Source organism: Symphalangus syndactylus, chromosome 17 (genome assembly GCF_028878055.3).
Source record: "Symphalangus syndactylus isolate Jambi chromosome 17, NHGRI_mSymSyn1-v2.1_pri, whole genome shotgun sequence".
Taxonomy (NCBI): Eukaryota; Metazoa; Chordata; class Mammalia; order Primates; family Hylobatidae; genus Symphalangus; species Symphalangus syndactylus.
In genome coordinates this window covers 11,663,338-11,683,805 of record NC_072439.2, presented here as the reverse complement: position 1 = coordinate 11,683,805, position 20,468 = coordinate 11,663,338, and the positions used below count along the sequence as shown (strand labels likewise).

The 20,468-nt window shown below is 58.8% G+C and overlaps 1 protein-coding gene across 3 annotated transcripts in view; it reads right to left on the bottom strand.

The window, feature by feature from the left end:
• Positions 1 to 1,165: 1,165 nt before the first annotated feature.
• The window catches only part of CSNK1G2 (casein kinase 1 gamma 2), a 39,137-nt gene continuing 19,834 nt past the window's right edge, over positions 1,166 to 20,468 (bottom strand). The window contains exons 2-13 of one of the 3 annotated variants that reach the window (XM_055248677.2): positions 13,019 to 13,470; positions 7,361 to 7,726; positions 4,166 to 4,206; positions 4,001 to 4,070; positions 3,762 to 3,910; positions 3,404 to 3,638; positions 3,249 to 3,334; positions 3,094 to 3,178; positions 2,863 to 3,011; positions 2,673 to 2,756; positions 2,492 to 2,598; positions 1,166 to 2,378 (exon numbers count right to left, since the gene is read on the bottom strand). In XM_055248677.2, the coding sequence (XP_055104652.2) occupies positions 2,324 to 2,378; positions 2,492 to 2,598; positions 2,673 to 2,756; positions 2,863 to 3,011; positions 3,094 to 3,178; positions 3,249 to 3,334; positions 3,404 to 3,638; positions 3,762 to 3,910; positions 4,001 to 4,070; positions 4,166 to 4,206; positions 7,361 to 7,726; positions 13,019 to 13,205 (1,614 nt within the window). In that variant the 5' untranslated portion in view covers positions 13,206 to 13,470 and the 3' untranslated portion in view covers positions 1,166 to 2,323. The remainder of the gene's footprint in view (positions 2,379 to 2,491; positions 2,599 to 2,672; positions 2,757 to 2,862; positions 3,012 to 3,093; positions 3,179 to 3,248; positions 3,335 to 3,403; positions 3,639 to 3,761; positions 3,911 to 4,000; positions 4,071 to 4,165; positions 4,207 to 7,360; positions 7,727 to 13,018; positions 13,471 to 20,468) is intronic. The other 2 variants (XR_010116515.1, XM_055248679.2) reach the window with 2 other exon arrangements.

Below are 20,468 nucleotides of genomic sequence, written 5' to 3'. Positions count from 1 at the left end.
GGTTCAAGCCATTCTCCCGCCTCAGCCTCCTGAGTAGCTGGAATTACAGGTGCGCGCCACCACACCCGGCTAACGTTTGTATTTTTAGTAGACACAGGGTTTCGCCATGTTGGCCAGGCTGGTCTCAAACTCCTGACCTCAGGTGATCCGCCCACCTCAGCCTCCTAGAGTGCTGGGATTACAGGTGTGAGCCATTGCGCCCAGCCCACTGCTCTGGTTTAATTTTCCCAGATGCACGTTCAATGTGGAGGTTCAGGTCTTTTTTCTGCAAAGCTTCCTTGGACAAGGGTCTTAAATGCTAGCTCTGTTTCACCTCTTCAAAGACTCGAACACCAGCCCTTCTTGGCCCATGCTGCGCATTCTGTGCCGTGTTGGGCAGTTTCACGTCTTGTTTCATCTTGTTTTCCTGCCTTCAGTGCTTTTCCTCTGATTTTCCTGGGGGTCTCAGGCACCTTGCAATTTCTTCATTTCCAAAACCAGTTCTGTTCTGACGTTTCCTTCCTGAATTCATTTTCGGAGGTTTGTCCATTTCTGTGCTTAGTTTCTGAGTCTCTGATTCAGGATGGTTTTCCGGTCTTCAGTGCTTCCTGGAAGGGACCTGTCTGTCGGCGTGGGCGTGCATGAGCACCTCCTCCCGGCTGCCGGGTATGGGATATTGTCTGGGGAGGAGGCACGGGGCGGAGCCGGGGCTGGCGTTGCCACGGTCTTCACCTGCCTGCAGTTTCCGCTGTTCTTCTGGGAGCTACTGCTGATTCCCTTCACAGTGTCGTGGCCCCCATGGAGATGTTTTCTGCCCTGCTGCGTGAACAGAGGGAGTCAAGGAGGCCTTCCGCTGTCAGAGCAGCCAGGACCATCCCGCCTGGGCCCCGGCGCTGAGGCTTTCGAGTGTATTTGTGTAACGTCGGGGAACGGGACCCCCAGGGCCAAGTCGCATGTGTGTGACTTCCCCTTTCCATGGTACATGAACACTCGTCTCCTGCCCTCTCCCCAGACAGCCCAGCTCTGCCCTCTGCTTCCGTCTTCCTTACCTTCCGCCTCATCAGTCGGTTTCTGTTACCGGAGGCCGCCGGCTGCTCCCGGACTTGTCCCGGACGGGCAGGATGGGGATGGAGGCCATGCCCGTTCCAGGTCAAGCTTCGTGGAAAGTCCAGACACTACACTTGGGTTTGGTTTCATTTTTCTTTTATTTTTTTAAAAAAAGCCCCTAAATTCTATGGCTTCAAGGGAGCATCAGAGAAACGTAAATGCCATTTCTGTACACTTGGTAAAGCAAAAACTAGACTCACAGCCACCGCCCTGGGCACGGCCCCAAGCTGCTCCACTCTGCCCGGCAGCCTCCAGGGCACCCCGCTGGGGAACCGCCCGCCAGTCCAGGGCTGCCCCCAGGCCCCTGCAATTCACCTGCAGGGCTGGGCCGGGGGCTTTAAGGCGTTTTGTCTCCGGCTGCTTGCCGGGTGTCGGAGCACAGAGGCAGGAAGCCCCGTGCCCACGCGCCCCACGCGCCCCACGCAGCAGGGCCCAGGGCCGAGCAGGGTGACACCAGCCGGTCCTCCCACCTCGGGTTCCAGGCGCCGGGGCACAGCCTCCGGGAGCAAGTGCATCGAGAAGCACCCACCTGGCAGTGCCCACCCGCCCCTCGCCAGGGCCAGGCTGGGAAGAAACTGCAGTGGCTGTGCCTGTGGCGCCCGAGCTTTGGTGCAGCATTTTGGTTGGGGAGCCGGCTTCAGCCGCGGCCCCACCCCTGCCTTCCCCTTTGGTTTTGGGGAGACCTGGGGCGCGGCCTCACCCCTGGCAGCAATGCCTGTCCCCCTCCCAGGAGGGCCTGGGCAAGACAGCTCCACAGCACCCCTCCAGGCCGGGCCTGCCCTCCCCTCGAGGAAACGGCCTTTGGATCGAGGGAGACAAGCTGGACTTTATGACGCTAACGGGGGCGGCTGGCGGGGCCGGGCCAGGCCGGGCCTCAGCCAGGGAGCCTCCAGGATCACACTACTCACTTCAGCAAAGAAACGGAGGGGCAGGAGTGGGGGTAGGGCGGGCCTCTGTTTTTTTTCCTTTTTTCCTTGTTTTAAATAGTTAATGCTCTTGGAGGGGAGGACTAGACACAGGTGTAGAAATTTCGGCCAAAGTCTTACGTGAAGGAAGTGACCCCACGTCCTGGGGGTGGGGCCGCCGCCTGAGCCAGGCGCGGCCCCTGCAGTCTGCGTTCTGGCTTCCAGCCAGGGCCTGGCCCTGGGCCGCTGTGGGTGGGCCCCGAGGGCCTCGCACAAGCTCGCGCCCCAAGGGGCCGCACGGAGAAGATTCAGGGGGCTGCACGCGCCCGGGGTCACTTGTGTCGCTGCAGCGATTTTCTCTTTCTCCTCTTGAAGAAACAGCAGCATCTGGGGAGGGCGGTGGCTCAGGAGGACCAGGGTGCAGGGCGGGGGCAGCCTCCCACCCCCATGGGGACCCAGGGCACCCCCACCTCCCTGAAGCCACCACCCCAGAGCCTTACTTGGTTTCATCCGCCACCTCCACCTCTGCAGGCGCCGTGATGGGGGCGTTGGAGTGGCCGGCCGTGGGGTCGTCCGCGTTCAGCTCCCCGTTGGTGGAGTTCAGCGCCTGGCGGGGGCAGTAGGGGGTCACGCTGGCCGCCCGTGCCCCTCCCTGGGGCGTCGGTCCCGCCCGGGCCTCACCTGGTTTTTGCTGTGCGGCTGGGCTTTGTCCCGGAGCTGAGGCTGGGAGGGCAGGTCGGTGTGGACGGTGCCGATGGGGGTCGGCTGTGGGTGAGGGAGCGGGGGTCAGGATGGGCTGCAGCGCCGGCTCCCATCTCCCTCAGGGCGGTTTCCCGGTCCCCCGCTCCCACATACCGGCCCCCCCACCTACCAGGGGCTTCCCGGCCCAGTCGTACTCATAGTCGAACACGAAGCCGCTGCGGTCGAAGAGGTCGGTGAAGAGCTTCCGCAGGTAGTCATAGTCGGGCTTCTCGAAGAAGTCCAGGCGCCGCACGTAGCGCAGGTAGGTGGCCATCTCTTCTGCAGAGAGAGCGCCAGCGGGACCTCGGTGGGGGTGGAGGTGGGGGCACGGGGCGGGGGCGGGGACGCAGGGACCGCTTACCTGGGAAGTTCTCGCAGAGCACCTCGATGGGCGTGGCGCGCTTGGTGTCCCCGATCTTCTGGTACCGCTCCTTGAGCGTGTCGGCCTGCGGGGGTCTGTGGTCAGCCTTGCTCCCGCCCTGCGCCCCCGCCCGCCTGCCCGGCCCCCTCACCCACCTTGAGCCCCTGCCAGGGGAGGCTGCCGCGCAGGAAGTACATGAACATGTGGCCCAGCGCCTCCAGGTCGTCGCGGCGGCTCTGCTCTGCGGGGACAGGGGCGCAGCCTCAGCGGGGTCCGGGCGCCCACCCCCCGCCGCGCGCGCGCAGCTCACCCTTGCCCAGGTGCGTGTTGATGCTCATGTAGCGCGCCGTGCCCGTCAGGCTCTTGTGCTCGCGGTACGGGATGTGCTTCTTGGTCTCGGGGTCGATGTACTCCTTGGCCAGCCCGAAGTCGATGATGTGGATGGCGTGCTGCCGCTTGGTCCCCGGGCGGCCCACCAGGAAGTTCTCGGGCTTCACGTCCCGGTAGATGAGGCTCTTGGTGTGCACATACTCCATGCGCGTGATCTGCAGGGGGCACAGCGGTGTCGGCCGGGCCCCTCCCCGGCCCACGCGCTCACCTCCAGGGCCACCCTCTTCCCTCCGAGGCCCATCCACTCCCGGCCCGGGCCCGCCCTGCCCGCCGCGCACCAGCTGGATGGCGATCATCAGCACCGTCTTCAGCGTGAAGGTCCGGTCGCACAGGTCGAACAGGTCCTCCAGGCTGGGCCCCAGCAGCTCCAGCACCATGGCGTTGTACTTCCCGCACGGGCCGAAGTAGTAGACCTGAGGGACGCCCTCTGCGGCAGAGGACAGACGGACGGGCCTGCAGCGGCAGCCCTCTCCCCGCCCCTGCGCAGCCCCCGCCCCACCCGCGGACCGCCAGGTACCTGTGGCGCTGAGCTGCTTGTAGAACCGGTACTCCAGGTGCAGCTGCGGGGCCCGGGACTTGATCGGCTCCTGGGGGCACAAGCGCGAGTCACCAGGGGACCTGGTCGCTGCCCTGAAATCCCTGGGGGCACGTCAGCGGGGGTGGGGTGGAGGGACCGACTCACCAATTTGATAGCCACGTATTCATTTGTATAGAGATTCTTTCCTGTGGGGACAGAGACCATCAGCACCGCCCGCGCAGGGCCCACCTAGCCCCCACCTCCCCAGCCCACCTCCGAGGCACGAGGTAGGAGGGGGTCCCTGAAGGACCACCCTCCAAAGGGCACCACGGCCCAGCTTGCCCGAGCACTGCACTGGGGCCTGCCAAGTCGCCCCGACAACTGCACCCTGCCCCCGTGGTCACCGCCTCAGTGTCCACCACTCCTCCTCCCCCACCCCCCCCCCCCAGCCCAGGACAGAAGTGGCATTGGGGAGGTCTCTCACAGCCTGCAGGGAGCCCCAGGGGCTCCACACTCCTCCACCCCTTTCTCAAAGACAGCATCTCCCGCATGCCCTCAGCTCTCGGCCCCCAGGTGAGTCCTAGCACAGCTGGACAGGGGTCTGTGACCCACATCGGTTAGAAGAGAGGAGCCCAGGTCCTGTCCCCTGGGGCCACCAGCCACACAGGACTTCCAGGGCTCAGGCCCATGAAAGTGCAGAAGGTACGAGGCCCATAACCTTTTTTTTTTTTTTTTTTTTTTTGAGACGGTCTCGCTTTGTTGCCCAGGCTGGAGTGCAGTGGTGAGATCACAGTTCACTGCAGCCTTTGTCTCCCAGGCTCACGCCATCCTCCCACCTCAGCCTCCCAAGTAGCTGAGACTACAGGTGTGCACCACCACACCCAACTAATTTTGATATTTTTAGTAGAGATGGGGTTTCTCCAAGTTGCCCAGGCTGGTCTTGAACTCCTGAGCTCAAGCGATCTGCCTGCCTCAGCCTCCCACAGGGCTGCGATGACAGGCGGGAGCCCCTGTACGGCCCAGGGTGCAGCTTTTTACCTGTTACACCCCCTGAGGAAGGAGGAGGCCAGCCCTCAACACAGGGGGGCTCTGCAGGGGCAGCTGTGGAAGCCGGCCTGGGAGGGGGCACGGCCCCACCCACTGTGGTGACTCAGCACCCGAGGGGTGAGCCCAGCGGTGAACAGGCCAGGTCCCTGCAGGCACACGGCCCTGGAGGGCTCCCCACGGCAGCTGGGCCAGACGACAGGCATGAACGTGTCTGGCACCCATGTGGCTCCAGCCCAGGATGGCACTGGGGCCATAGCTACCATCTGCTGGGCGACCTGTCCCGCGGCATGACAGGGCACCACGTGGGGCAGCCCCGTCTCTCAGGCACCGTCCAGCTGGGTCACCATGTTGGGTCTGCAGTCAGCTGCCTTTGCCCGAGCAGCATACGCTGCAGAATGAGGCCTCTGTGGCCGGGCACGGTGGCTCGTGCCTGTAATCCCAGCACTTTGGGAGGCCGAGGCGGGCGGATCACCTGAGGTCGGAAGTTCAAGACCAGCTTGACAAACATGGAGAAACCCCGTCTCTACTAAAAATACAAAATTAGCCAGGCATGGTGGTGCATGCCTGTAATCCCAGCTACTAGGGAGGCTGAGGCAGGAGAATCACCTGAACCCGGGAGGTGGAGGTTGTGGTGAGCTGAGATCGTGCCATTGCACTCCAGCCTGGGCAAGAGCGAAACTCTGTCTCAAAAAAAAAGAAAAGAAAGAGGCCTCCGCTTCCTTCCGCCCTGCTGCAGCTGGACTGGCAGGGTGGCCGTGGAGACAAAGGGTTTGGAAACCCTGCTAAGGTGGATGCAAAGCCCCGAAGCCCGGTGGCTGAGCTGCACACGGTCATGACCTCACAGTCTGAGGCTGGGGTCCCCCCTGGGCCGAGAGCCTCTTCCCCTGGCTAGTGCCCCGTCCTGGGCGTGCCCTGCAGCACAGGAATCGCGGGGACTCCTTCTGGCATTGTCCTGTCTGCAGCACTGCCTGGGCTCTTATTTCAGCACAGTTTCCAATCAGCTTGTCAATTTCCCTGAACAGCCTCAAGAACGTGGCATCTCGAGGGTGCAGGATCGTGAGGACGAGGGATGACCAGGTGCCTCCCTCCAGTCCTGAGCCGGTGACCAGGGCTGGTCCCTGCGTTTTCAGAACAAATGGGCTCCCCTCCTATGTTCTCCCCAGTGTAACATGTTATTAGGAAATTCTTGTAAAACAACAGGAGCCGTGCCCCAAACACCCAACACTCATTGCCGAGGCCCCAGAACTAAACCTGCCACACGGTGCATCCTCACAGCTACCATCCACCGGTCCATCTTATTTTTAGAGGGATTTCAAAGTTTTTTTCTTTTTGAGACGGAGTCTCGTTCTGTTGCCCAGGCTGAAGTGCAGTGGTGCGATCATGGCTCACTGGAACCTCTGTCTCCTGGGTTCAAGTGATTTATCTGCCTCAGCCTCCTGAGTAGCTGGAATTACAGGCAGGCACCATCAACCTGGCTAATTTTTGTATTTTTACTAGAGATGGGCTTTCTACATGTTGTCCAGGCTGGTCTCGAACTTCTGACCTCAGGTGATCAGCCCGCCTCAGCCTCCCAAAGTGCTGGGATTACAGGTGTGAGCCACTGCGCCTGGTCAGATTTCGAAGTTTTAGAGCCCAGGACGCTGCCCCAGGTTTGGAAGTTTTAGAGCTCAGGACGCTGCCCCAGGTTTGGAAGTTTTAGAGCCCAGGACGCTGCCCCCTGAATCAGCTGCAGGTTCAGTGCAGCGTTTGCGTGTCCTTCCTGTGCTGCCCTTCGGAGGTGGGATTCACAGTGGGATGCCTGCAATTCACAGTGGGATGCCTGCATCTCCAGAGCCCTGTCTGGCGAGCACTGGCAGCTGCCCGCTCCTATACCAGCCCAGTCTTGTTGAGAGGGAGAGCCCCCTGCCCCCCAGCCATCCCCCCTTCCCCACCCAAAAGGCTGCCCCTGCGGTGGACTCCTCGCCGTGGCGTGCTGCGTGTTCCCGCCTGGTGCTGCGCCGCCACTCACAGGATGGGGTTTGGTTTGCCCATCTGCCCTTGAGGCACGCCCTGCCATCTCCAGTTCTGACTCTCTAGAGCGGAGTTCCAGCGAACACGGCTGTGTAGCTCTTCCTGCGGGCAGCTGTCCCCTTCTCCGGCAAAGCGTCGGTCACGTGCTGACCACCACCAACCACTGAGCTACGCTCCCCCAGGCTGATGAGGCCGAGCCCTCGCCCGTGTGCTATGCCGTCCCTCTGCTGTCTGTCCCCCAGGCTGATGAGGCCGAGCCCTGGCCTGTGTGCTACGCTGTCCCTCTGCTGTCTGTCCATGTACCATCCAGCTCTGGCTCCCTGACGGTCAGGCGGATGCTCGCCGACATCGTTCCCTGCCTGGCTGGCCTCATGCTCTTGGCAGCGTCTTGATGAGTGGGCCTTTGAAGCTCTGATGCATCTGATGGTGATGGGGTCTTTCCCGGCTCTTCTACTCTGCACCGTGGAAGAAACCTTCGCCTGACCCCCGCCGCTGTGTGCGGCCGGCATGGCAGAGACCTGGGTGTGCGCTGGGTGGGTGTGGCAGCATCTGAGGCCTGTGGATCTGCAGACTCCTGGAGGAGGTCGGGTGCTCTGGGCTCTGAAAGCCGAAGGGGACTCCTCCGGCAGTACTCGTGGTGCATGCAGAGGGCAGGAGAGCCCATGGGGCCTGGCAGAGAACAGCTCCAGAGAGGCTCAGGAGGTTCCAGGGGACACACAGGTGGGAGGACGCCACGGCTCCAACGGCCGGAGTGCGGGGTCCTCCCTGGATTCTCTATTTCAGCTGAGAACCCAAAAGGTCCACACCTTGGCGCAGGGCTCCCTGGCCTTGGAGTCACTCATGTTTACCCTCAGCCTTGCCCCAGCAACGCTGAAACCAACCCTGACAGAAACAAGGTGAGCCACGGGGACAAACTCAGCGCTCAAGCCGGGAGACCACACCGTCCATACCTCATGGCACACACCACGGCCACGCCCAGTGAGGCTGTCCCACAGGTGAGTGAGGGGGGTGTGACTGTGACAAGGGAGAAAGCAGCAGCACAGACGTCATTCCACACAGTGCTATGTCTTTGATGCACCCCCCAAGGGTCACGTGTTGGGAACTTGGTCCCCAATCCAGCACTGCTGGGGCTGGGGCCTAGTGGGAGGATCTGGGTCGTTGCCCTCGTGGATGGGTGAATGCCATCAGCAGGGGAATGGGTTCCTGACTAAAAGGCGAATCCAGCCCCCTCTGGGCCTTGCCCTCCTGCCTTCCACCACAGGATGACACGGCAAGACGTCCTTGCCAGACGCCACCCACAATAAGGGGTTCACCAGCCTCCAGAACAGTGAGCCCATCAATTTCTGTTCATTATAAATGACCTGGCCAGGTGCAGTGGCTCACGCCTGTAACCCTAGCACTTTGGGAGGCCGAGGCAGGCAGATCACGAGGTCAGGAGTTCGAGACCAGCCTGGCTAACCAACACAGTGAAACCCCGTCTCTACTAAAAATACAAAAATTAGGCTGGGCGTGGTGGCTCACGCCTGTAATCCCAGCACTTTGGGAGGCCGAGACGGGTGGATCACGAGGTCAGGAGATCGAGACCACGGTGAAACCCCATCTCTACTAAAAATACAAAAAAAAATTAGCAGGGCGAAGTGGCGGGCGCCTGTAGTCCCAGCTACTCGGGAGACTGAGGCAGGAGAATGGGGTGAACCCGGGAGGCGGAGCTTGCAGTGAGCCAAGATTGCGCCACTGCACTCCAGCCTGGGTGACAGAGCAAGACTCCATCTAAAAAAAAAAAAATACAAAAATTAGCTGGGTGTGGTGGCAGGCGCCTGTAACCCAGCTACTCAGGAGGCTGAGGTAGGAGAATTGCTTGAACCCAGGAGGCAGAGATTATGGTGAGCCGAGATCGTACGACTGCACTCCAGCCTGGGCAACAGAGCAAGACTCCATCTCAAAAAAAAAATAATAATAAATAAAAATAAATGACCCAGTCTGTGACATTCTGTTACAGCAGCACAAAATGGACTAAGAAACAGCACAAACACGTTCAAAGATTTAAAGGAAAAGATGGCCAAAGTGAATGTGCACATGGGAAATCTCAGCTGAGATTGAATGGAGAACCAGACAGAACCGAAAAATGCCACTAAGCAATCAAAGATTCACCACATGGACTTCTGGGATTGGAGGCTGCAGAAAAAGAGTAAATTTACAACAAGCAGCGGCAGCCGCACAGCCTGACACCAAGAGAGCACAGAGGCAGAGGGAAAACAGCCAGGGCTGAGTGACCTGGGGACAGGGCAAAGCACTCCTGTCACATGCAGAACCAGAACCCGGGAATGAGAGCAAGGCTGGATCGGTCTAAAACTTTCGGGGTCCCAGGCGTGGTGGCTCACGCCTGTAATCCCAGGACTTTCAGAGGCTGAGGCGGGCAGATCACCTGAGGTCAGGAGTTTGCCAACATGGCAAAACCCCGTCTCTACTAAAAATACAAAAATTTAGCTGGGTGTGGTGGCGGGCACCTGTAATCTCATCTACTTGGGAGGCTGAGGCAGGAGAATTGCTTGAACCCAGGAGGTGGAGGTTGCAGTGAGCCGAGATCACGCCACTGCACTCTAGCCCGGGCAACAGAGTGAGACTGTCTCAAAAAAACAAAGCAAGGCTGGGCGCGGTGGCTCACGCCTGTAATCCCAGCACTTTGGGAGGCCGAGGCGGGCGGATCACGAGGTCAGGACATCGAGACCATCCTGGCTAACACGGTGAAACCCCGTCTCTACTAAAAATACAAAAAAATTAGCCGGGCATGGTAGCGGGCGCCTGTAGTCCCAGCTACTTGGGAGACTGAGGCAGGAGAATGGCATGAACCTGGGAGGCAGAGCTTGCAGTGAGCCGAGATTACACCACTGCACTCCAGCCTGGGTGACAGAGCAAGCCTCCGTCTCAAAAAACAAAACAAAACAAAACAAAACAAAGCAGGCAAGGCACAGTAACTCACATGTGTAATCCCAGCACTTTGGGAGGCCGAGGCAGGTGGATCACCTGAGGTCAGGAGTTCAAGACCAGCCTGGCCAACATGGTGAAACCCCGTCTCTACTAAAAATATAAATAATTAGCCAGGCATGGTGGCTCACGCCTGTAATCCCAGCTACTCGGGAGGCTGAGGCAGGAGAATTGCTTGAATCCGAGAGGCAGAGGTTGCGGTGAGCCGAGATAGTGCCACTGCACTCCAGCCTGGGCAACAAGAGTGACACTCCATCTCAAAAACAAAACAAAACAAAACAAAACAAAGCAAAGCTGAGATGGAAAAACGTTTCATGAAATAATGGCTCACACTTTTCCAAAGTTAATTTGAAAAAGTACCAACATAGAGATCCAAGAAGTCAGTGGATCCCAAGCAGGATAAAAACAGAAAGCCTCATCTAAGGAGAACACAGTCAAGATTTTAAATCAAAGAAAAAAACCTTAAAAACAAAAAAAAGACACATTCTAGAACATTCTAGACAACAGAACAACACTCAACAACCGGAGTACACAACAGGCTCAACACCAAAGCCACCGACAGTCCTGAGTGCTGGGGACGTGGAGTGCTCGAGGAGCCCAGTGCTATGCAGTTCTGTTTGGGCAGTTAGTTCTATTCAGAAGGGCCCAAATCCAGAAACAGCCAAGCGTCCCTGCACTGGAACAGATGAAGAAGGGCTGCTGTGTCCTCCGATGGACGGCCTCCCGGCACCCGAGAAACCACGACATGTGGCTGCCGCGAAGCACACAGCGCCCAAAATGCCAGGCTGAAAAGAGCGCAAACTACAACTCAGTAAAAGCTGGCGTCACCAGGCCGGGTGCAGTGGCTCACGCCTGTAATCCCAGCACTTTAGGAGGCCGAGGCAGGTGGATCACGAGGTCAGGAGCTCGAGACCATCCTGGCTAACACAGTGAAACCTCGTCTCTACTAAAAATACAAAATATTAGCCAGGCGTGGTGGCGGGCGTCTGTAGTCCCAGCTACTGAGAGAGGCTGAGGCAGGAGAATGGCGTGAACCCCGGGGGGCGGAGCTTGCAATGAGCCGAGATTGCACCACGGCACTCTAGCCTGGGCGACAGAGTGAGACTCCATCTCCAAAAAAAAAAAAAAAAAAGCTGGCGTCACCCACATGTCACTCTCATCTGCCTACGGGGACCTGCACTGTTCAGGGGCCTGCAACTGCCGCCCAAGCACAGGACCCACACAGCCATCTAGGTTCCCAAAAGCCATACCCCACAGGCTGCAGGTCACGGGGCTGTTCCAGGCATGTGTGTGCAGATGTGCCTGTGTGCCCGTGTACGCGTGTTTGTGGCCGTGTGCCTGTGTGCGTGTGCTTGAGTGTGCACATGTGCGTTTGTGGGCACGTGTGTACACGTCTGCGTGTGTCTGAGCGTGCACACACACGGTTGGGAGGCCACAGCTCCTGTCGGGAAAAGCTCAGTCTCTTGGCTGAGAAACGGAGCCCGGGCCTCCCGAGCCACAGGCCGTCGGACCGGCAGTGAGGCGTCGTGGCCCAGGCCCAGCCTCTGCGCACAGAGGTGGAATCCCAGCAGCCTCCCCAAGGGCTGGAGTGGGATCTGGTTCGGGTGGGGTCTCAAACCGGTCTCCTGGGGCCCTGGGTGCAACCAATGGGGACACAGAGGCAGCCAACAGTGACCCCAACAGCTGCCCTGGCCTGAGAGAAGCTGCTTGACTCATAGGACACACACTTCTGCCGCATAACTGCCTGCTGAACCCCACTTCTGCCCGTGAGTGGCAACTGCCATTCATCCCCATTTAACAGGTGGGTAACTGAGGCAGGAGGTGGCACGCGGGGCCACAAAACGTGCCTGGGGTCCAGACGGCCACAGCCCATGCTCCTGCGCCCCTGGGCAGCCACTCTGGAAGATGCAGCCACATCATACCCACTGCCTGGGCCTCAGCTTCCCCCATCTGACAACCTCATTGGGCTGAGGGTCCGGATTCCGGTACCGCCTGCCGTGGGTGCCCACGTGAGGCTGATCCACTGCCATGGCCTCCCGGACCTGCCCATCCTGCACTCTTTCCCAGGGACCCCGATTCCCACCACAACAGACACTGACTGGGGGTGCACCTGGGTCCCCCGGACAACCCCAGCAACAGACGCCAAATGCCCTCCCGCAGTTCAGACAGCACCAGCAATGAGTTTAACCACATTTCCGGGGATGATCCGACTCCCTGGCACAGCTAATCATGGACTGGGAACGGCCCCAAAGGTGCTCAGAGCTCTCCCAGGCCTGGTGGTCATCTTCAGGCACCCCCACCCCAGGGAAGGCGCCCCTGGCCAGTGAGAGGCTCAGTCCTCTGCCCTGCTCTTCATGCCTGCCCGCGCAATCAGACCCCAACCTGGGAGAGGTCGGTGTGAGCAGAAGGGACGGAGCCAGGTGGGCCAGGCGCAGCCTTTTACATGGTGAAGCTGGGAGTGGCACACAGCAGTGTCATCACCACAGAACGGTCACTCCAGCCACCTGACGCAGGCTCCGGGCCGGCCGAGACCTCCCACGAGCTGAGTGCCGGGCAGGCGCCTGCAGTTAAGGCCAGGGCTTTGCCCAGCGCGGACATGGGCCGTGGAAGTCATTCACGACTTAACATCAGGCTCCTTGCGGCGTGGCCTGGCCTGCTCTGGGCCACTTGCCTCCCAACAGAACTGTTTCCCAAAAAGGTGACAGGGCCAGAAACCCACTCTCCCCACAGAACCTCCTCGAAGGGAAGTGGCACTCGCACCACGATGGACTGATGATTCAACACACCTGCCAGTGACCCGGGCAGCCCCGCCAGAAGCTCCGGTGACCCGGGGCGGCCCCGCCAGAGGCTCCGGTGACCCGGGGCGGCCCCGCCAGAGGCTCCGGTGACCCGGGGCGGCCCCACCAGAGGCTCCGATGACCCAGGCAGCCCCGCCAGCAGCCTCCCGCCCCCACCTGCCACCGAGCAGGGCCTCACCTAGGCGGAGCTCCCCGAAGTTGCCGCAGCCGATCTTCTTGCCGACGCGGAAGTTGGGGCCCACCATCAGGACCCCCGAGCTGGTCCCTGAGCTCCGGATGCCGTGGCTGCTCCGGCCCCCGCCGGCCTTGGACATTCTCCGGCCCTCCTCTGTCTCCCCTTTCCCTCCTTTCTTGTCAAAATCCATAAGTTTGTGATACCCTGGCCTCTCCACGGTGACTCTGCTGCTGTGCAAATCCCAAGTCTCTGGAAACCTGAGGTCTTGGCTCCTCTGTGGCTAGAACATCACCGCGGCCGGTGGGCAGGCGTGGGCCCGCAGCTCCCAGCTACTGAGACGCAGGCGCTCGGGCCGGCCAGGCCGCAGTGCTCATCTCAGTGGCCTCGGGGTCACTCTCGGGAGCAGGAGACATTCTGCTGACAGGTCCCACCACCTCAAAGCTCACGGCTCACAGCTGTGGAGAAACAGAGGCACAAGTGAGCGCGGGCGAGGCCCCCCCGGGGCCACTGAGGATGCAGCCAGGAGACTGCTGGGCTGGAAGGAGCTCTGAAGGCCGGGGCATGATAAGCACCGTCCCTGCCCGAAACCCAGCTGGGAAGCACATACCACATGACTTCAGAGGCCAGAGGTCTCAGCGTGGCTGCCTGGGGACAAACAGGGTAGGGCTCAGGGGGCTTTCTGTAAAGCGGGATGGGTGGGTGGGTGGCACAGGTGGGAGAGTGTACTGCCAGGAGGGCATGACTGCCAATCACGGGGAGAGACCCTGAGGATCCTGAAGCCAGGGGGGCAGTCCCACCCCCAGACACAGAGGGGCCACACAACAGTCCCCGTCTCCAGGCCCAGGGCTGCTCTGGGAAGGAGGGAGGGAGGCAGATGACAGCAGGCAGGCCCAAGGCAGGGACACAGGAGCCACCGAGCTGCCCCTGCCCATGGCAACTGGGTGACGCTGAGAGCGGGGAGAGCGGGCCGGAGGGCAGGAGGCCCTGGCGAGCCAGGCACTGATGCAGGAGCAGGAGCCCCCAGGGCCTGACCCAGGCTCGGGTTCTTCTCCAGCAGCCACTGGTGGAGCAGGACAGGCTGGACGCCACTTGGGGCTGTGACGATGCCAGGGTGGGTCCGACCCAGCCCCTTCGGTGCAGAGTGGAGCTGAGGAGGGAACGGCGGGGCCTGAGGGACCAGCGGAGCCAACAGCCACCTAAGCAAGGCTGGGCACGGGGCAGCCAGCAAACTTCTACCCCAGGGGAAAGGACAGAAGCCTCTGGTCCTGAGAAGGAACCCGCACAAACACTGCCCCACTGGACGTGGCCCCTGCGTTCCAGTACGAGAAACACGCTGTGGCGATCGCAAGCATGCCTTGGGGTTCCGCACGGCAACAGCCACTCAAATGTTCTGGTTTCCTGGTGTGCACACAAGTTACGTTCACAGTATACTGTGGTCTAGGAAGCGTGCAGTAGCATTGTGTCTAATAAAACAAAGGACGCACTTTAATTAAGCGGGGCGTGGTGCCGCAAGCCTGTGGTCCCAGCTACTCGGGAGACTGAGGCGGGAGGATCGCTTGAGCCCAGGAGGCGGAGGCTGCAGTGAGCTATTGATCGCACCACTGCACTCCAGCCTGGGTGATACAGCAAGACCCCATCTTAAATAAATAATAAAGAAATAAAAATACTTTACTGCTAAGCAATGGTGATGATCATCGGAGCCGTGAGTGGCCCTAATCTCCCTGGAGGAGGGTCTCGCCTCGATGTGGGCGGTGGCTGACTCATCAGGGTGGCGGCTGCTGGAGGCTGGGGCAACTTCTTAAACTATGACCACGAAACAGTAGGCCACAGCGACGGACTCTTCCTTTCATGAAAGATGGCTTTGTGGGGCGTGATGCTGTCTGACAGCATTGATTACCCACAGCAGAACGTCCTTCAGAACTGCAGTCGGTCCTCTTAACACGGCCGCGGATTCATCAACCGAGGTTCCGGGCAGTTCCAAGTCCTTTGTCCTCATTTCCACCAGGTTCACGGAATCTTCACTGGGATTAGAGCGCAGCTGAAGCAACTCCCCTGCTCACCCTTCAGAGGCAACTCCTCACGTCTTAAAGTTTTCTCGTGAGAAGGCGGCAATGCAGTCACATCTCCAAGTCCTTCTCATTCTAGTTCTCTTGCTGCTTCTAAAACCTCTGCAGTTCCTCCTCCACTGAAGTCCTGAACCCTCACAGTGATCTTTCAGGCCTGGGATCAACTTCTTCCAAACTTCCGCTAATCCTGACCTGTGACCTCCTCCCATGGATCGCGCGTGTCCTTCACAGCCTCTAGAACGGCAAAGCCTTTCCGGGGGTTTCAATTTCCCCAGTTTCCCCAGCTCCATCAGAAGAATCTCTCCACAGCACCTACAGGCACCTAGAGCCTTACAAATGTATTTCTCAATAATGAGAGTCGTGGGCGGGTGCGTTGGCTCCTGCCTGTAACCCCAACACCTTGGGAGGCTGACGCAGGCGGACTACTTGAGGCCAGGAGTTCAAGACCAGCCTGGGCAACACAGGGAGACCCTATCTTTACAAAAATATAAACAAAATTAGCCAGGCATGGTGGTGCACATCTGTGGTCCTAGCTACTTAGGAGGCTGAGGTGAGAGATCGCTTGAGCCCAGGAGGTGGAGGCTACAGTGAGCTGTCATTCTGCTTCTCCACTGCAGCCTGGGCGACACAGTGAGACCATGCCTCAAAAACACTAAGACTTGGCCGGGCACAGTGGTTCATGCCTGTAATCCCAGCACTTTGGGAGGCTGAGGCGGGCAGACTGCTTTGAGCTCAGGAATTCAAGATCAGCCTGGGGAACATGGTGAAACCCCCTCTACATATAAAAATTAGCTGGGCATGGTGGCATGCACCGGTAGCCCCAGCTACTCAGGAGGCTGAGGGAGGACAATTGCTTCAACCCGGGAGGTAGAGGATGCAGTGAGCCGAGATCGTGCCACTGTACTCCAGCCTGGGTGACAAAGCGATACCTTGTCATGCATAAATAAATGAATGAATGACATGTCAAGGAGTCATCTTGATTTCCAAGTCATTCATTCATTCATTCATTGATTCACGGGCCACAGGCTGGATGTTGTGCTAGCAGGGATGGAAACAATGATTTTTTTTTTTTTTTGAGACGGATTCTCACTCTGTTGCCCAGGCTGGAGTGCAGTGGCACAATCTCGGCTCACTGGAACTTCCGCCTCCCGGGTTCATGCCATTCTCCTGCCTCAGCCTCCTGAGTAGCTGGGACTAAAGTTGCCTGCCACCACGCCCGGCTAATTTTTTGTATTTTTAGTAGAGACGGGGTTTCACCGTGGTCTCAATCTCCTGACCTCGTGATCCGCCTGCCTCGGCCTCCCGAAGTGCTGGGATCACAGGCGTGAGCCACTGCGCCCGGCCGGAAACTCTGATCATGCGCGTCTCCACTAGGGATCTTGGGTGACCGGGTGCGTTGTCAGTGAGCAGTCTTATTTTGAAAGAAATCTTTTTGGCCAGGTGCGGTGGCTCACGCCTGTAATCCCAGCACTTTGGGAGGCCGAGGCAGGCGGATCACGAAGTCAGGAGATGGAGACCATCCTGGCTAACACAGTGAAACCCCGTCTCTACTAAAAATACAAAAATATTAGCTGGGTGTGGTGGTGGGCGCCTGTAGTCCCAGCTACTCGGGAGGCTGAGGCAGGAGGATGACGTGAACCCGGGAAGGGGAGCTTGCAGTGAGCCGAGATGGCGCCACTGCACTTCAGCCTAGGTGATGAGCGAGACTCAGTCTCAAAAAAAAAAAAAAAAAATCTTTTTCCTGAGCAATAGGTCTCAAAAGTGGGCTTCAAATATTCCGTAAGCCAGGTGTTAAACAGATGTGCTGTCACCCAGGCTCTGTTGTTGTATTTTTAGAGCAGAGTAGACTTAGCATAATCCTCACGGACTCTAGGATTTGTGGAATGGTAAAAAGCCCTGGCAACACCTTAAAGTCGCCAGCTGAGTTAGCCCCTAACCAGAGGGTGGGCCTCTCCTTGGAAGCCAGGGAACAGCTTCTCCCACACGAGGCAAGTCCTAGGTGGCATCTTCTTCCAGCAGAAGGCTGCTTCTTCTACACTGAAAATCTACTTAGCGTAGCCACCTCCAGCAGTGATCTTCGCTAGATCGTCTGAATGCTGGCTGACGCGTCTCCAGGAGCACTTAACGTTTTCACCTTGAACTTTTTTTTTTTTTTTTTTTTTTTGACACAAGGTCTCACTCTGTCACCCAGGCAGGAGTGCCATGGCACAATCACAGCTTGCTGCAGCCTCGACCTCCTGGGCCCAAGCGATCCTCCCACCTCAGCCTCCAGAGTAGCTGGAACTACAGGCACACACCACCACGCCCAGCTAATTTTTAAAAAATTTTTTGTAGGCCAGGCGCAGTGGCTCACACCTATAACCCTAGCACTTTGGGAGGCCAAGGCCCAGCACTTTGGGATCACCTGAGGTCAGGAGTTTGAGACCAGCCTGGCCAACATGGTGAAACCCCATCTCTACCAAAAATACAAAAATTAGCCGGGCGTGGTGGCAGGCTCCTGTAATCCCAGCTACTCAGGAGGCTGAGGCAGGAGAATCACTGGAACCCAGGAGGCGGAGGTTGCAGTGAGCCGAGATCGTGCCATTGCACTACAGCCTGGGTGACACAGCAAGACTCTGTCTCAAAAAAAAAAAAAAAATTTGTAGAGCCTGGGCGCGGGGGTTCACACCTGTCATCCCAGCACTTTGGGAGGCCAAAGTGGGTGGATCACTTGAGGTCAGGAGTTCGAGACCAGCACAGCCAACATGGTGAAACCCCGTCTCTACTAAAAATACAAAAATTAGCTAGGTGTGGTGGTGTGCGCCTGTAACTCCAGCTACTCGGGAGGCTGAGGCAGGAGAATCGCTTGAACCTGGGAGGCAAAGCTTGCAGTGAACCGAGATCACACCACTGCACTCCAGCCTGGGTGACAAGAGCAAGACACTGCCTCAAAGAAAGAAAAGAGGCCGAGGCCGGGGGCAGTGCTCACGCCTGTAATCCCAGCACTTTGGGGGGCCGAGGCAGGCGGATCACGAGGTCAGGAGAGCGAGACCATCCTGGCTAACACAGTAAAACCCCGTCTCTACTAAAAATACAAAAAAATTAGCCGGGCATGGTGGTGGGCGCCTGTGGTCCCAGCTACTCGGGAGGCTGAGGCAGGAGAATGGCGTGAACCCAGGAGGTGGAGCTTGGGCAACAGAAGGAGACTCCGTCTCAAAAAACAAACAAACAAAACAACAACAACAAAAAAAGAATCAATGGGCTATAATAAACTCCCAAGAGAGTATTGTATATTTTATTTTCATGGAAAATTTATAATAAACCACCGTGTTCCTCCCTGTCTCTGTGGCTGAGCCTGCCCTGGACATTTCATAGAAACGGGATCACACACGGCACGTCCTCTGTGTTTGGCGTCTCTCATTGAGCCTGGCGTCCTCAAGGTGCGTCCACACCGTGGCCTGAGTCAGAGCTTCTTCCTTTTCGTGGCTGGGTTGTGTTCCAGTGCATGGAGGCCCGTGCTACGTCTCCTCCTCTGCTGACGGCCATCTGGGCTGTGGCCGCCGTCCGGCTGCTGGAGTCCGCGGCTGTGTTTGCGCACGGGCTTCTGCGTGGCCGTGGGTTTCCACCACTCCACCTGGGTACGTAGCTGGGAGTGGTCTTGCTGGGTCGGATGGGAGCTCTGTGTGTGTCTTTGAGGAGCCGGCAGGCCGTCTCCACAGTGGCTGCGCCGAGTCATCCTCCACCTGCCGCTCCCGGGGGTCTGACTCCTACACACCCACCCCAGTGCTTCTGTGAGCTTTTGTTTTTGTTTTGAGACAGGGTCTGGTTCTGTCGCCCAGGCTGGAGCACAGTGGTACGATCTCAGCTCACTGTAACTTGTCTCCCAGACTCAAGCAATCCTCTTGCCTCAGTCTCCCGAGTAGCTGGGACCACAGGCATGGACCCCCACGTCTGGCTAATTTTTTTTTTTATAGAGATGGGATCTTGCTATGTTGCCTAGGCTGGTCTCAAACTCCTGGGCTCAAACAGTCCTCCCTCCTCGGCCTCCCAAAGTGCTGGGATTAAAGGTGTGAGCTGTGGTGACCCCACTTCTGTGCTTCTGGGCACAGCCATGCTGGGGGTGTGCTTTTTTTGTTGTTGTTCACAGAGTCTCGCTCTTTTGCCCAGGCTGGAGTGCAATGGCACGATCTCGGCTCACTGCAACCTCTGCCTCCCAGATTCATGCAATTCTCTGCCATAGCCTCCCAAGTAGCTAGGCCTACAGGCACCCGCCACCACATCTGGCTAATTTTTGTATTTTTAGCAGACACGGGGTTTCACCATCTTGGCCAGGATGGTCTTGAACTCCTGACCCCAGGTGATCCGCCTGCCTCGGCCTCCCAAAGTGTTGGGATTACAGGCGTGAGCCACCGTGCCTGGCCGGGGTGCTTTTAATTCGCATTTTTTTGGCTGATTCCTGGTTTATTTTTGGATGTGAGTTTTCTCCACTGGACTGGGTCAGGGGTGCAGTGCTGTGTTGATGCTGGACACGAGGGAGGTGGCCGGAGACACTGATGTGACCGAGTGGCAGTGGCTGAAGAAAGGACAGCAGTCAGTGCCCCTCACCCCTGCTTAGTAGCCAGTGGATGTCTTGAGCTACCGACTCTCCTTACTGCCCAAACATCCAGAAACACCCACGCATGGCTAACCTAGTTTCTCTAAACCAGACCCATATTAAAATTTAACTTCCTTCCTGGGCGTTTTGGGGGAGGAATCTCCTCATGTGCCCTGGGAGAGGGATCTGTGAGACGCAGTCCCTCACCCCCCACCGCGGCTCATCTCTCTTCCAGCACAGGGACTGGGCGCCGTGCTGCTTCGGGGACACCCCCTAGTTCCAGACAGCACCTTCACACCTCAACACTGGGGCCCCTCCCAGGCTCCACTGTCCTGGGATCCCCCACTGAGGCCCAGCTCCTGGGACCACCCACCAGCGGGGCCTTCTGGAGGAACGGGCAGCAATGGCCTGGAGTATAGGCTGCTGGACCCTGCCTGTGAGTCTCCTCAGCATGGGCTGGAGACTCGGGGTGACGCACACCCCAGCCAGGAGGCAGCTCCACTCAACGCCTCTGTGTGGGGAACGAGCAGCAGCTCTGACCACTGAGCGGGGCTCAAGTCCTCCACCCGCCACGGCCAGGTTCTGACCACAGGGACTGCCCCATCCACGCCCCTCCACAGCCACGAGAGCCACAGGGAACAGCCCCCTGACAGTGAGAATGCCGCAACCGCGACGGCCGGGGCTGGGGTCACACTGGGCTGTCCCGGTCCCAGCCCGTTCATCCACCTGTCCTTCCACTGTGGCTGCCAACGGGACGGACAGGGGGACTTCCGCAGAGGACCACCATTGGGGAGAGACGCATCCACAGGAGAGA